This window comes from Pagrus pagrus (genome assembly GCF_965226575.1).
Source record: "Pagrus pagrus genome assembly, chromosome: 15".
NCBI lineage: Eukaryota > Metazoa > Chordata > Actinopteri > Spariformes > Sparidae > Pagrus > Pagrus pagrus.
In genome coordinates this window covers 6,510,831-6,523,877 of record NC_140199.1, presented here as the reverse complement: position 1 = coordinate 6,523,877, position 13,047 = coordinate 6,510,831, and the positions used below count along the sequence as shown (strand labels likewise).

The window sequence follows — 13,047 nt, the reverse complement described above, 5'->3', positions numbered from 1 at the left end:
AAGGTTTGTAGCGTTGCAGTGTGTCGACACGCTTAAACACAACGCAAAACTTAACATATCGAAATTTATAAACACACACTAGACCTTTTAATGTTTGCTTTACTTGATATTTGTTGTGGCGTGTCTCTTAATATTTCTCTCTAAGGAGTGTGTGTCTCTCTTCTTTACTCTACCGCTTCTATGTCCTCTAACCTCTTACGTCCTGTAGTTGACCAAAGCAATGAGGCCTTTTCATGTGTGTCTGGGCGTGTCTGTGTGTTTGTGTTTGTTTACAGTCCGTCTCTTTCCCTCTGCATGTCTGTTGCATTGTGGGATTATCTTAAACAGTGTTTTTGTGACGATGCTGCATTCACATTGTGGCTTCATGCAATATATGACAAACCAAGCTTTCCTTTATTCCAGTCAGAGAACGGTGCTTAACGTAGCTGCTTATTGTCGAGCTGCGCTTGAATCAACTTTCACCTGGTTTTAAAATGAGTAATGATGAATCATAGCTATTCAGCATACATTCAAAAAAACTTTGCTGAGTTGTGTTTTATATATTAGTACAGTACCTGACTTCACAGTGACGGTTACTAGCATAAATTGTCCAAAACATTGGTTCCCAACCCAGGTCTTGGGCTCCCCCTTGGGAAAACATATTTAACTTGTGGCCAGTGGGCAAGATGCTGTCTCTCACCAGCCTCACTCCCTTTTATCAGCGTTTATCTGTTAATTCCAGACCAAAAGGAGCACATTGACTAACTAGGTTTGTTTGTGGGGTTACAGGTTTAAAGAAATCCCTAATCACAGCTACCATATCTACTGGTTAGCACTACACATCAGACACTCACGAAGCTTAATTAGTTGGCTAGCTACAGCTTATAAAACTTGCTAGCTATAGTTTACATTTCAGCTGACAAAATTCTTTATTATTATCCTTATTATTTATACTTTCTCTGGATTTTCCTTGCGAAATATCAGACACTTTCACCGCAGTGGGACCTAAAATGAGACTTTATACTTGAACTGCTCTCAGTTCATGTTCACACAGAGGCAACAACGTGATGACACCTTCACACATAGATGTTGCTTCATTTTAGGGCATCACGAGCCAAAAAGTTTTGGAAGAACTGGTTTGAAACTAATGCTTGTGTCATACTAACTAAGTAAATATTGTAGGAAAAAATGGGTGACTGTAGGTATCTACATGTGACGACCTGCTATTCTTGTTACCTCATCTAGTGGTGTTGAAGTAGGACTTACTCTTTAAGAGTCGAGAAAAATCTTACTGCGACCAATTTTGTTTTGGAGAAATTATTCAAGAACCTATCTTGCACCTCAAAATTCAATCAGGTACAGTTTTTACTGCATTAGCAAACCTGTAATTGTCAAATATCTTTATGAAAACAAGGGAATTGCTGTTGTGGTTAATATTGTATATCCCTAGGCCACAATGTGAACTCAGCAAGAGTCAAATCTGCACACAAAGTTAGTCATACTCTCACTGTGTAAGTCTGTGTATGTCTGTGGTGAAACTGCTGTTTTATTGGGTGTATTACTATTTCTTGTAGGCTGCTATAACTGTCACCACAGCCACTACAGTTGCAGCGCCTTCAGTAATTTGGTAGTTGAACAGGGTGTATGTGGTTTTTCTGGCACTTAGCCGACATCTTCAGCCCTTTTTATGTCCCTGGAGAAATCAAGTACATGTCACTTAAATGAGCCAGTTATGAAGTCTTTTGTCACAGTTGTAATGTACTTTGTTTGTCTTGTAGGACTTGCAGTTGGAGTACGGGCACGATTCACCAAGTCTACTGGGAGGAAACAAGTAAGACAAACCTTTTGTCTCGCTCTTGTCGTCTTTTTCTCTCTTTTTTATCTTTATCTCTGTGATGCTTCAATTTTCTCCAGTTCTTTAGTCTGCAGTTGCAGTTAGACCAACAGAGTGTGAGATAGGGAGAGTTTTCGTGCAGTAGGTTTGATGATTTATTCATAGTTGCGGCTTGAGGATGTTCTGTAAGCTGTGTGTTTGTGTGAGCTTTCTGCTTGAAAGTGTGCTTTGTAAGCAGCAAGCTCAGGTTCACGTCAGGGCAGCAGAATGTCCTCCACTGCCTGGCAAGGACTTGAAAGATTTCTCAAGCATGTAGATTTTCGATCGCTGCGAACACATCTAGAAATCAGATATGTTTATTTTTCTTTCTCGTTGATCTTAATCGTGTTTACTCATTTACACAATTCTCCTCAAACAGGAGTCTTCTCAAATCCGTGGAGGAGGAGTTACAGCAGAGGTAAGTCACATCCTGATACATCCAGGAACTCGATCTTGATCCGCTGACGTTCTAACCACGCCCACCCATCAGCCAATCATTGTTAACGGCAGGACTAATCTCGGCCAATCACACGCAACTAACGCTGTCGTAATGACTTCAGGCTGTCGGGCTCCGGGCATCTTGGATTCTTGTGGGTTTTATTTTCCCTCTTGCTTCACGCTTTGATGTCATCAGGAAAAATGCTGCGCATTATAGGGGCTTCCTGCAGGGCATGGCTTGCACACATGCACTCACACTGTCAGACACACACACATACACACACACTACATACAAACATGCACGCATATACAGTTTTTTAGCCAAAGCTGCAGTAGGTGTCTTCAGTGATTTTACTGGCACGTCTATAGAGACGTTCTTCTTACTCGCCCCGAAATAATGATGATCACCATTATTGTGCTTTGCTGTAATCTCTGAGACAATCTGATATAACATGTGTTTCACTTAATTCTTTGGTCTGCACAGTAACACAGAGGGTTCAAAGATTTCCTCTAAACATCCCCTTTCAGAAACTAAAAGCCAAATTTGACATTTGTTTCCCTGTAAATCCTTATTATGTGAAAGCCGGGTCTGCTGAATCGATGTTTTACATATATGATCTTGATAATAATCATAATTAAAGTATTATAGTATCTAAGGGTGTTTGGCTACACACTTAAATGTAGTTGCTTTAGTTTGAGTTGAGTTTGCCTTCAGTAGTAGCCTTCTGTGGGAGTACAGTAGATAACCGTGACCTTGTTTCAGTCTTTGAGGTTGTATCATCTGTTCCTAGATGTAGGACAGTCAGTAAAACAGTCTACAGACCTGCGTATCGAGGTGCCTCTGACGTGAATGCTACTGTGCAGTAACAACACTCGGCAGAATGTCAGAGTCACCTGGTCACAGTCACCTTATTTATTCTGATGTGGTAAACCCAACCCCTCTGGTATTCTCAAGGAGGATGAAGGTACTGTTGTTTAGACTTTCAGACCCAGTTAACTGTCTGACTGTGACTTTTTCTAGTTTCCCGTTGAGTCACAGCCAGTTTTTCAATCTTACTTTGTCTACACAGAAGAAAAAATTCAGATATTATAAGCACTCCTGCGACATTATTTTGTAGGAAAATGTCCCAAATGATATCGTTCATTGTCGGTATAGTTGTGGTGTGGACTCCACCATCCACTTGAGTTAGAAGGATTCTTAAAACGATCTCTTTAGATATTGTTATGATGAACGTTTTTGGTGTGCATGACCCTTTAGTCTCAAAAAATACTTGTGCCATAGCTGACATGAACAGATAAAAAGGTTAAAATCCTCAAGAAGGAGCAGAATTACCAATTACATAATGACTGTCATTGTCAACCTTCTCTTCTGAGCAGAAATGCTGTTTTTATTCACTAATGGATTTCAATGGCTTCTAATTTGATCAGTGTAAAGCTACATCCTGTACAGATGTTTCACATCAAAACCAAAATGCAGGACCCCTACCTCTTCCTGATGTACCTTTACTGTGAAACATCTGCATTGTATTTAATTGGCGAGAGCTTCACACTGATCAATAAAATGGCAAAGTAGAAGTGACTGCAGTCAGAGGTTTAGTTCACTGTTGTGGGGTTTGTAGATCTGTAAGGACTGTACAGGTTTGAACAGTAGGTTGAGTGTAGAAGTGTCTGTTTGTGGCTGTTGGTTGAAAGATCACATCCACCGATTATTGATTGTTGTTGGAGGATGGTGATTCTTTTCTTGTTTGGATCTGTTCAGTCCTTTCAGATCTGCCCAGAGTTTAAGGGTTAGAGGTAGTTTACGGACCGAGCTTCACACAGATCTCCCTCCCCTTTCCCCTCCCCCTCCTCCTCTTCCTCCTCTTGTCACCTTTGCTTGCTCCATTTTCTCCCTTAACCTCCCCATCTTATGCTCTCCCTACCTCAACCCTCTCTTTCTCTCTCCTTCCTCCCCTTCTCCCATCCCATCCCTCTCCTTTCTGCCCCACCCCCCTCCTATCTTCACCTCCTCCCCCAGGGGCCATGTGGCACACTTAGGGGATGATGAGGATGAGGATGATGATGGTGCAGATGATGATGAAACTCACACTCAGTAAGTTCCCTCCCAGCCTTAGAACTGAAAGCCTCTCCCCACTCGTGTCTCTCCTCCCTCGTCTCGATGAGGACGAGGAGTAAGACGAGGCGGAAGGCTTCTTGTCTTTGCCACAGTTTCATCCACGCATCTCTATGCTTCACACCCCACCATCATGCCACATATGCCACCTGTGTTTGTGTGTGTGTGTGTGTTTACAGCCGGTGTGTTTTCTATGCTGTCTTGTGTGGAGTGTAATAACTACTAACAGTAACCCTAACCCTGAAAACTCACCTGGAGGCTGTTAATGTAGAAGGCATATTGTTTATTTTTCAGTTATTTCTAGATTTTATACACAGAGAGTAACTTAAACCATTAGTAGGTAGCTTAATGTGAACCCAGCTGAATATCAGATACCCTCGGTATATCATTTAATTTCCCCTGGATTCTTAGCAATAATTTGATGCTTCAAATATGAGGTCTGGGTATGACCTTGAAATCTTTGTTGTTGTCTTGTTTTGTTCTTCGCTTGCATCGCCATCTGTGTGCCTCCTCGCTGTGTGTGTGGGATAGTGTGTGTGTGCTGCTTATTTGGCGTCCAGCCCCATCCCTTATTGTGTAAAAGCCAAATGTCCGCAGTAGACCAGGGTGTCCTTTCTAGACATATATTTTCCACTGCAGTCAGACAGGCGTTAGTCTCAGCACACACCCACAGCGCACTGATTGCAAAAATAGAAAGAACCCGAAGTCCTAAAATTACTGTAACCAGTAGTGTAAAGTGGAGTCAGACTGATGGTTCGTGGTTATAATCATGTTGAATGAGCTACATTTTTGCAGCGACAATCGATTGTGTGTTAGAAAATAAAATACAAAAAAAGAATAAATACACAAACATGACCTCCATGCTGACTAGCGACGTGGAGTTACTCACTTAATTCTTTAGCTCACTGTCACAAACTTTATTGTCCTTTCCTTTTGATAAAAACAACAAGTGAGAAGTATGATCCAGCTCCAAATAATCACGGACAAGTTCCTTTTCCATTTCGCCTTTACAACCCGGAATCCACAACAGTTGTGATGCTGCAAAGACAAAATATTTAATGTTTGACCTCATCAGCTTCATTGATTTCCGTAAATACATGCCATTTCTGAATTTGATGAAAGCAACACGCTTCAAAAAAGACTGGAGAAAGTTGTAAAATGCTCCAAATACACCTGTTTGGAACATTGCACAGGTAAACAGGTGATTATACACGTGATTGTATAAAGGATGTTACTACGAGGGCTCAGGAACACGTCCTTAAAACAGTTTGTAGCAAATCATTGCATAATGTTTTTATTCATGTTTTGCACAGCGTCCCAACTTTTTTGGAATCGTGGTTGTAGACGTAGAATCAGCAGACTGTTACCGATCCTCCTGCTGTCAATTTAGATCTCTATTTTGCCAACACACAGGTGTTTTCATAGCACCCTTAATGCTCAACTGAAGGAGGTTCTTTGCCATGTGACAATCACCACCATGCCACACCTTTAAATGTATTGTTCCACCCTTTAAAAGCTCAGAGGGGTAAGCTGTGTCGGTAACTGATCAGTTTTTAATGATAAAGTTCACATTAAGGGTGGAGGCCATATATCTGTCGACCACCACTCAGCTGATTCACTGTCTCACTTTTATTGGCGTTCTTGTCTTTGTGTTCACTGTGATCTGCTCTGTCCGTTTCAGTCTTAGTGCTCTGATTCTTTGTCTGTCAGTCATTCACAAATCTGTAGTCTATAAGGCAAAATGGATAAAGTCTGTGTGAATATTGTGCTGGTCTGGAGGTAAATTCAAATTTGTAAGGCATTCGGAGATGTTTAAAGGTGCAATATGTAAGACTTTTGGTTTAAAACATCCAAAGATAAACTGAAATTATTGACAGAATAGGGAGAAATGACTTGTCAAGTAAGCATGCTAACCAGCTAGCCCCGGACCATTCTGTCATGTAATACCACAAAACTGGGAGCAGTCTGGATCGCTAGCTGCACAGCTAACAAGCAGCTACAGTCAGCAGCAATTAGTTAGTCTGATGTCGGGTTTTTGCAATGTACCAATATTGACAATAACTGTGATATTGAAAGAGAAACTGTAGATATTGTGTTTATAATACACACGTGACAGCCTTCTCTGCTGATATGCTTCTCCCCATTTGTTTGGAGTGACCCACGACAGGTTTGCCAGTTCTTACATAATGCACCTTTTTAAAAGCCTCAAATATAAAGTCCAGTATAAGTCAAACACAAAATATTTTACACTTTTGTTGATGGACTCATCTGTCTAACAAAGTAACAAAAAACGTGTCGTCCTTTTAAGCAACAATCTTATTGTTTTCAGTATCAGCGCTCTGTTCTCAGAGACTTTACACATGCTCCATCTGTAGTTTGTCTTCATGGTCTCACTTTGTATGAAGAGTTAAACCTTTTGAAGCAGTGATCCTGTGTTTGTCTCTGTCCAGTAGTGTCAGGCTGTGGTTAAACTTGTCATTTCAGGCTTTCTTTTATCTTCTGATGACCCCGTCAAACCCCGCCATCTAATCTCAAAGACAATCTCTCAACAACTTTCATATAAAATGTTTTAAGTGAGATATAAACAATGTGATCGCATATCTTTGATTCAAACTGTGATTTTTTTAGAAATCTGTCCTTAAAATGACAAGTTAAACCACAGCCTCAGTGGTTACTCATTGACTGATGTGAATTGTGTTTTCAGTGCCCTTCTTGTTTGTCATAAATATCAGTTGTACGTCTGTTTTTCGAGTGTTTTATCAAGCAGAGTCTCAAATCATCCATCTTCTTATTCTTCAGTAAATCGAGCACTATCATGAGGCCAAAGGTCCCGCCTCCGCTTCCTCCCAAGGTACGAGTAAATGATTTGTCATTTGAGGATCCATTTAAATGTTCAGTTTAGTCTTTTGTAGTGATGTTTTCTTTAATTCTGTTCAATGTCATTGAGAATTGGACAGATATAAAAACTCTTTATCCTTCTGCGTGTTTCCCTTCAGCCCAAGTCCATCTGCTCGTCCACACAGCCACAGCAGCAACAACAAAAACACGACGATAGCCAATCACACAGCGAGGACGACGGCGGAGGTGGAGGCACCATCAAACGCTGTCCGGTCCCAGAGACGGCGAGCCCCGCCAAGCCCTCCAACGTCCCTCCGCGGCCCCCGCCCCCGAAGCTGCCGCCCCACCGCCGCAGTAGCCTAGGTAACGAGAGCCCCAAACGCACGGACGAGGAAAAATCTGCCCCAGAGGATGATGGGAGCTTTAGGCATTTCTGGGAGTGGCTCCACACGCCTCACACAGAGGAGGAGCTGGAGGAGGCGTGGGAGGTGCTGAAGGAGGTGAAAGAGGAGCAGGAAAAAGAGGAGGAAAAGGAAGAGAGTAAGAGCAGCCCACTTGATAGATCGGTAGTGTCCGCAGACCCTGTCGTCCCCTCCGATTGGTTGTGTGGTCTCCCATTAGTCAGTCCTCGTAGTCTGATTTCTTTGTTCCATGAGTCCATCAATAACAGTCCTTTTATTAAATCTTTTGTTTGTAGTTTCTTTTGTCCATCAGCTCCTGCTCAGTATAAGTGTTTGTCTTTTTTTTTGTATCGTTTTGTTTTTTGTTTTGTGAAGTCTGATTGGTTGTTTAACCCAATCAATCCAAAGCTAGTAGTCTGCTACCACTCCCCCTCGCTTCATAGGAGGAAGAAGGAAGAGGCAAAAAGTCTGTTTTCATTCAGTTTGAATGTTAGTCGACACATATCTCTGCCCCGATGACTTCTGTAAAGGGGGTTAATAATACTGATTGAACTTTGTTTCCATGTTTTTGATTTGTTTTACTTTGATTCACTTTGGATATTTCCTGTTCCTGTCAGCAGCTTTAAACTCTTAAATCTGACATAGAAGTTTTTCATTGTTTGATGACTGAATTACTGGCTTGATAAGAGTTTCGTCCAACAAACAATGAATTTCATATTTGAGGCAAATGTTCTAGGGGTCGGCCGATTGGAACCGATATACATTTGCAGTAAAAATAAAAATCTTAGTATCAAAGTTGAGAAAAACCATTAAAGGCTTGTTACTAACTACAATTTACTCAAGTACTGTACTGAAGTACAATTCTGAGGTACTTTATTTAAAAAATGGAAATACTCAAGTAGTCTCACTCCACTACATTTATTTGATAACTTTAGTTACTAGTTACTTTGCAGATTCAGATTATTCGGTGCTGATGGGCTTTTATTTGTGACTTGTAACCAATCGCAGAGTGTTGTGGGCGCGACTTTGAGTGAGATCAGAAATTGGTGACTGCAGACGAAGAGATTCTGCTGCATCAGAGCACAGAAACAGATAATCAGAAAAATGCTGAATACTGGCCCATAAGCGGTCTACCCCTAAAATCAAGTCAATTTTAGATATACAGCCCAAAATCGCTGTCACATCGCGAGAGTGATGTTGAAGCTGAACAGGAACAGAAACACCAAAGCACAAACAAACCAGATTTAATTCTAGCTTGATAAAAATAACACTCATAGAAATTCACAACATAATTGGAGTATTTTGGACATTACCCACATTCTCCTACTGTTTTCATCAGATATTGGAAAACAGAGATTAGAAATATATGCCAGCATGGTCCTCAAAGGCTTCAGCAGGCACACCTTGGTGGAGCTGCACTGTGTGTGTGCATATGTGTCTTAAGTGTTGTTTTAGTTTTGTCCTTAGCCCCAGATCCTACCTATCAAACAGGCCTCATTATTTTTACCACTTAACAGCCAACTGAAACCTTTTATAACAGAGTAGTTCCAGCAGACGTGTTGGATACTTGCCAGGGTGCGAGAGTGGTAGAGTCGACAAACATACCAGTCATAGTTTGACCGGTATTGACCGATATCTAGCAGGATGTCCGTGGTGCATTAACACCTTCCTGTGCTCATGACTATATTTGATCCTCTGTATTCTTCCTGCTAGCCTGCTCCCTCCTTCCCTCCCTCTCTGCTCCCAGTAGTTTGTTTGTTACTGTTTTAAGCTCTTATATATCTGCAGTCCTGCAGATTAGATTGCACTCATTGAAGCCGATAACGGTGTCAGTGTGCAGCTGATTCTATTTCTGTTTCTTCACTCACCTTCTTCCTCAAACACACAGCTGCATATTCACACACTCTCTCTCTCTCTTAGTGTCTCTGTCACACGTTGAGTTGTGTCTGTTGTTGTAGGTAACGGGCTGAACTCTCCACACAGTGGAGACAGGGATGGTCCAGCAGACAGACAGTCCACTATGCCCCCTAGTGTCCCCATACGGAAAGACAAGAAGGATGTTCCGGTAAGGAGGCTCAACACCAGGAAGTTCCTCAGAAAAGAAAATGAGCTTTCAGTGAAGCCATTGCTGAGATTTTTCATAACAGACATGATGCTGTGGTGCAAATGAATAAGTCAGGCAGAACGTAGTAAAATAGGGTCAATAATCGTGAATTTAAAACTCAATTGTCGACATGAAATGATCGTCTGAAACAGTTTTTAAAGATGGATTTAAACATGAGTTTTGTTTATGTTCTAAGTTGGGCCACAACTTGAGTTTTGGTGAGGATGGCTAAGTGTGAGCAAAGATAATGGAAGTAAATTCATCTTTTTATCTTGATTATAGATCATTAAAACACAATTACAATTATAAAAATTGAATCTTTTGATGCATCAATAATCATTTCATGATCACATCCGAGCCCTCTGAATCAGAATCGTATTGTGAGTTGCTTGTGCTTGTCAAATTTTGATACCCTGTGTAAGATTCACTCACAGTGTGTTACCAGGATCATTAATAATCCAGTGCTAACGCTATATATGTGTGTGTTTATCTGTCTGTCCTAGAAGCCGATCAGTAACGGCCTCCCTCCTACACCCAAAGTCCATGTAAGTAACAGTCTCTTTCTGCTCTCCAACATTAAATGTGAGTGGTGGTGTGCTGCAGGGAAACGGATCCTTTCTATATGAGAAAGTTCACATACTTAATCACCTGCTTCACATCTTTGTTGCATTACATTGTATTCTTCAGTTGGTTTACTCTGTAACTCTTTCCTCTTCCTCCCATTCGCAGATGGGTGCGTGTTTCTCCAAGGTGTTCAACGGCTGTCCTTTAAAGATCCACTGTGCCACTTCCTGGATCAATCCTGACACCAGAGGTAAACAGAAAGAACCAGATACAGTGTTGACTATCATTTTACAGGGTGATGTCAATATTTACATCCTGGACTTACACTAGAAATAACTCTTCAGTGTTGTTTAGTGTGAGCTGCTGCTTTGCTTTAATAAGTGGTAAAATGTTTGTTTTTTGTGTTTCAGATCAGTATTTGATATTCGGAGCTGAGGAGGGAATCTACACGTTAAACCTTAACGAACTGCATGAGACCTCGATGGAACAGGTGAGACTGCATTTTGAAAATGAGCAAAAACTGATGCCCTCCAGTGAAACTGTGACAAATGAATTAAGCTAGCTGCCTCATGGTCTTCATTTGTTCTCTACCTTGTATCTGTGTGCAGCTCTTTCCTCGGCGGTGTACCTGGCTTTATGTCATGAACAATTGTCTTCTTTCCATATCTGGTGAGCCATAAATCGTTTTATTCTTACAACAGGTCAATACATCTCGTATCCTAAGTCTACGTTATTGATTCTTTATCTTTCTTATCTTCTGTTCTGTTTTATTCCATTCCAGGAAAAGCCTCTCAGCTGTACTCCCATAGTCTGAGCGGTCTGTTCGAACAGGCCAGACAGTTACAGAAGTTACCAGTAGCCATTCCCACACACAAGCTGCCTGATAAGATAATTCCCAGGTAAGACTCTTATCTTACACTTACATGTGTCTGTCTTTAGTCATTGAACATTTAGATAACTTCAGTAACATAAGAACAACTGAAATGATCTGTGCAACGTGATGTTGACCTCGACGCTAAAAGCTTTTATTTCTTTGTCTGTCTGTTTGTAGGAAGTTTGCCGTGTCCAATAAAATTCCAGACACTAAAGGGTGCCAAAAGTGCTGCGTAGGTGAGTTCACGTCACGGGTGATTTTGAGTTTTATGCACACAAGCAAAGCCACCACAAAGTCTTAACAAGATACTAAGATTTAAATTAAAAATACTAATAACTTTTTGTTTGTTTCCATGCAGTCCGTAACCCGTACACAGGTCATAAGTACCTGTGTGGAGCCTTCCAGTCTAGTGTCATGCTGTTGGAGTGGGTGGAGTCCATGCAGAAGTTCATGCTCATCAAGGTCAGTTTTGGTCTTCAAAGCCTCTAATTTGTGTTTCTTACAATTATTTCAAGAGTGTGAAGAACATCAACATGTAACACACAGACACATTTTAAGTTTAAGTCTAATGTCCAAGGTTTTGTAAGGTTGAAAAGCTCTAAAGTTATCGCCTTCTCGACAGAACATCGACTTCCCGTTGCCGTGTCCGTTGGAGGTCTTTGAGATGCTGGTGGTCCCGGAGCAGACCTACCCTCTGATCTGTGTGGCGGTCAGTAAAGGCACCGAACTCAACCAGGTGGTCCGGTTCGGCACCGTCAACCCCAACTCTACCTCCTCCTGGTTCACAGAAGCGGGTGAGAAGAGTTCTGTTGTGTTGAACTAACAGCGCTTGATTTGAGATGTTTTGTGTTCAGCGTTGACGCCAAACTAACACTCATCTTTCTGTTCAGACACACCGCAGACGTGTGTGATCCACGTCACTCAGCTAGAGAGAGACACTATCCTGGTCTGCCTCGACAGTGAGTAGCATTTTTACACATTTGTGCATTTGGACTGAGCATGTTTAACTGCATTAGGTCAGAATAACGAGACCAGGATTTCACTGAGCTACATCTGTTCTCCTCCCCTTCCCTCCCTCTCTCTTTACAGGGTGTATAAAGATAGTGAACCTCCAGGGAAGGTTGAAATCCAGCAGGAAGTTGTCAGCCGAGCTCACCTTCAACTTCCAGATCGAAGCCACAGGTAAGGAGAAACCACACAGCATGATTTAGGGCCATTAACTGAGAGATAAGCAATATTTCTTGCAGATAAAGGAACTTGAAATTCATCTTCTTGCAGTTTAATACAATACGATCTGATTTTGTTTTGTTTTTTCATTATTTCTTTGCAGTTTGTCTCCAAGACAGTGTACTGGCCTTCTGGAGGCATGGCATGCAGGGACGGAGTTTTAAGACCAATGAGGTGAGATTGATGCTGAGCGTGTGTGTTTGTGTGTGTTTGTTTAAGGGTAAGATTACCTTTGACCTATTTTTAATGAGGTTGACTTTCAGGCATCATGGCAGGATGTTATTTAATCTCAGACTATAAGAGGATTGTGATTTCTGCTTAAATCCTAAATTGTAACTGATATTTTATAGTGGAGGTAGATTTTCCAAACCTGAAAAATCACATGAAACAGGGCAACATCTTGATAAGTGATCACCTATTTGATACGTTTATCGTCAACTGGCCTTGTAACATAAATGCAGCCCCACACTCGTTACATCTTATGTTCCACCATCTTTTGTTGTTTCCTGATGATCAACCTGGATGAGGAGTCTCTGATAACCATAAAACAAAATAACCCTTCTTTCCCTCCTTTTCATCTGCTTGCATTATTAGATTTTTTATTATATACATGGTTAATATTTCCTGAATGAGAGG

The 13,047-nt window shown here is 41.3% G+C and overlaps 1 protein-coding gene across 5 annotated transcripts in view; it reads left to right on the top strand.

Annotated features, from left to right (window-relative positions):
• Positions 1 to 13,047, top strand: part of LOC311270139 (mitogen-activated protein kinase kinase kinase kinase 3-like) — a gene marked incomplete at its 3' end in the record, with an annotated part of 44,358 nt that overhangs the window by 24,678 nt on the left and 6,633 nt on the right. For 3 of the 5 annotated variants that reach the window (XM_084374858.1, XM_084374855.1, XM_084374854.1), the window contains 17 exons: positions 1,758 to 1,810; positions 2,232 to 2,270; positions 4,308 to 4,382; positions 7,203 to 7,254; positions 7,400 to 7,781; positions 9,601 to 9,707; positions 10,250 to 10,291; positions 10,476 to 10,560; positions 10,721 to 10,800; positions 10,919 to 10,979; positions 11,092 to 11,209; positions 11,362 to 11,420; positions 11,543 to 11,646; positions 11,807 to 11,978; positions 12,075 to 12,143; positions 12,274 to 12,366; positions 12,515 to 12,585. In XM_084374858.1, coding sequence (XP_084230984.1) covers positions 1,758 to 1,810; positions 2,232 to 2,270; positions 4,308 to 4,382; positions 7,203 to 7,254; positions 7,400 to 7,781; positions 9,601 to 9,707; positions 10,250 to 10,291; positions 10,476 to 10,560; positions 10,721 to 10,800; positions 10,919 to 10,979; positions 11,092 to 11,209; positions 11,362 to 11,420; positions 11,543 to 11,646; positions 11,807 to 11,978; positions 12,075 to 12,143; positions 12,274 to 12,366; positions 12,515 to 12,585 — 1,662 coding nt within the window. The remainder of the gene's footprint in view (positions 1 to 1,757; positions 1,811 to 2,231; positions 2,271 to 4,307; positions 4,383 to 7,202; positions 7,255 to 7,399; positions 7,782 to 9,600; positions 9,708 to 10,249; positions 10,292 to 10,475; positions 10,561 to 10,720; positions 10,801 to 10,918; positions 10,980 to 11,091; positions 11,210 to 11,361; positions 11,421 to 11,542; positions 11,647 to 11,806; positions 11,979 to 12,074; positions 12,144 to 12,273; positions 12,367 to 12,514; positions 12,586 to 13,047) is intronic. The other 2 variants (XM_084374856.1, XM_084374857.1) reach the window with 2 other exon arrangements.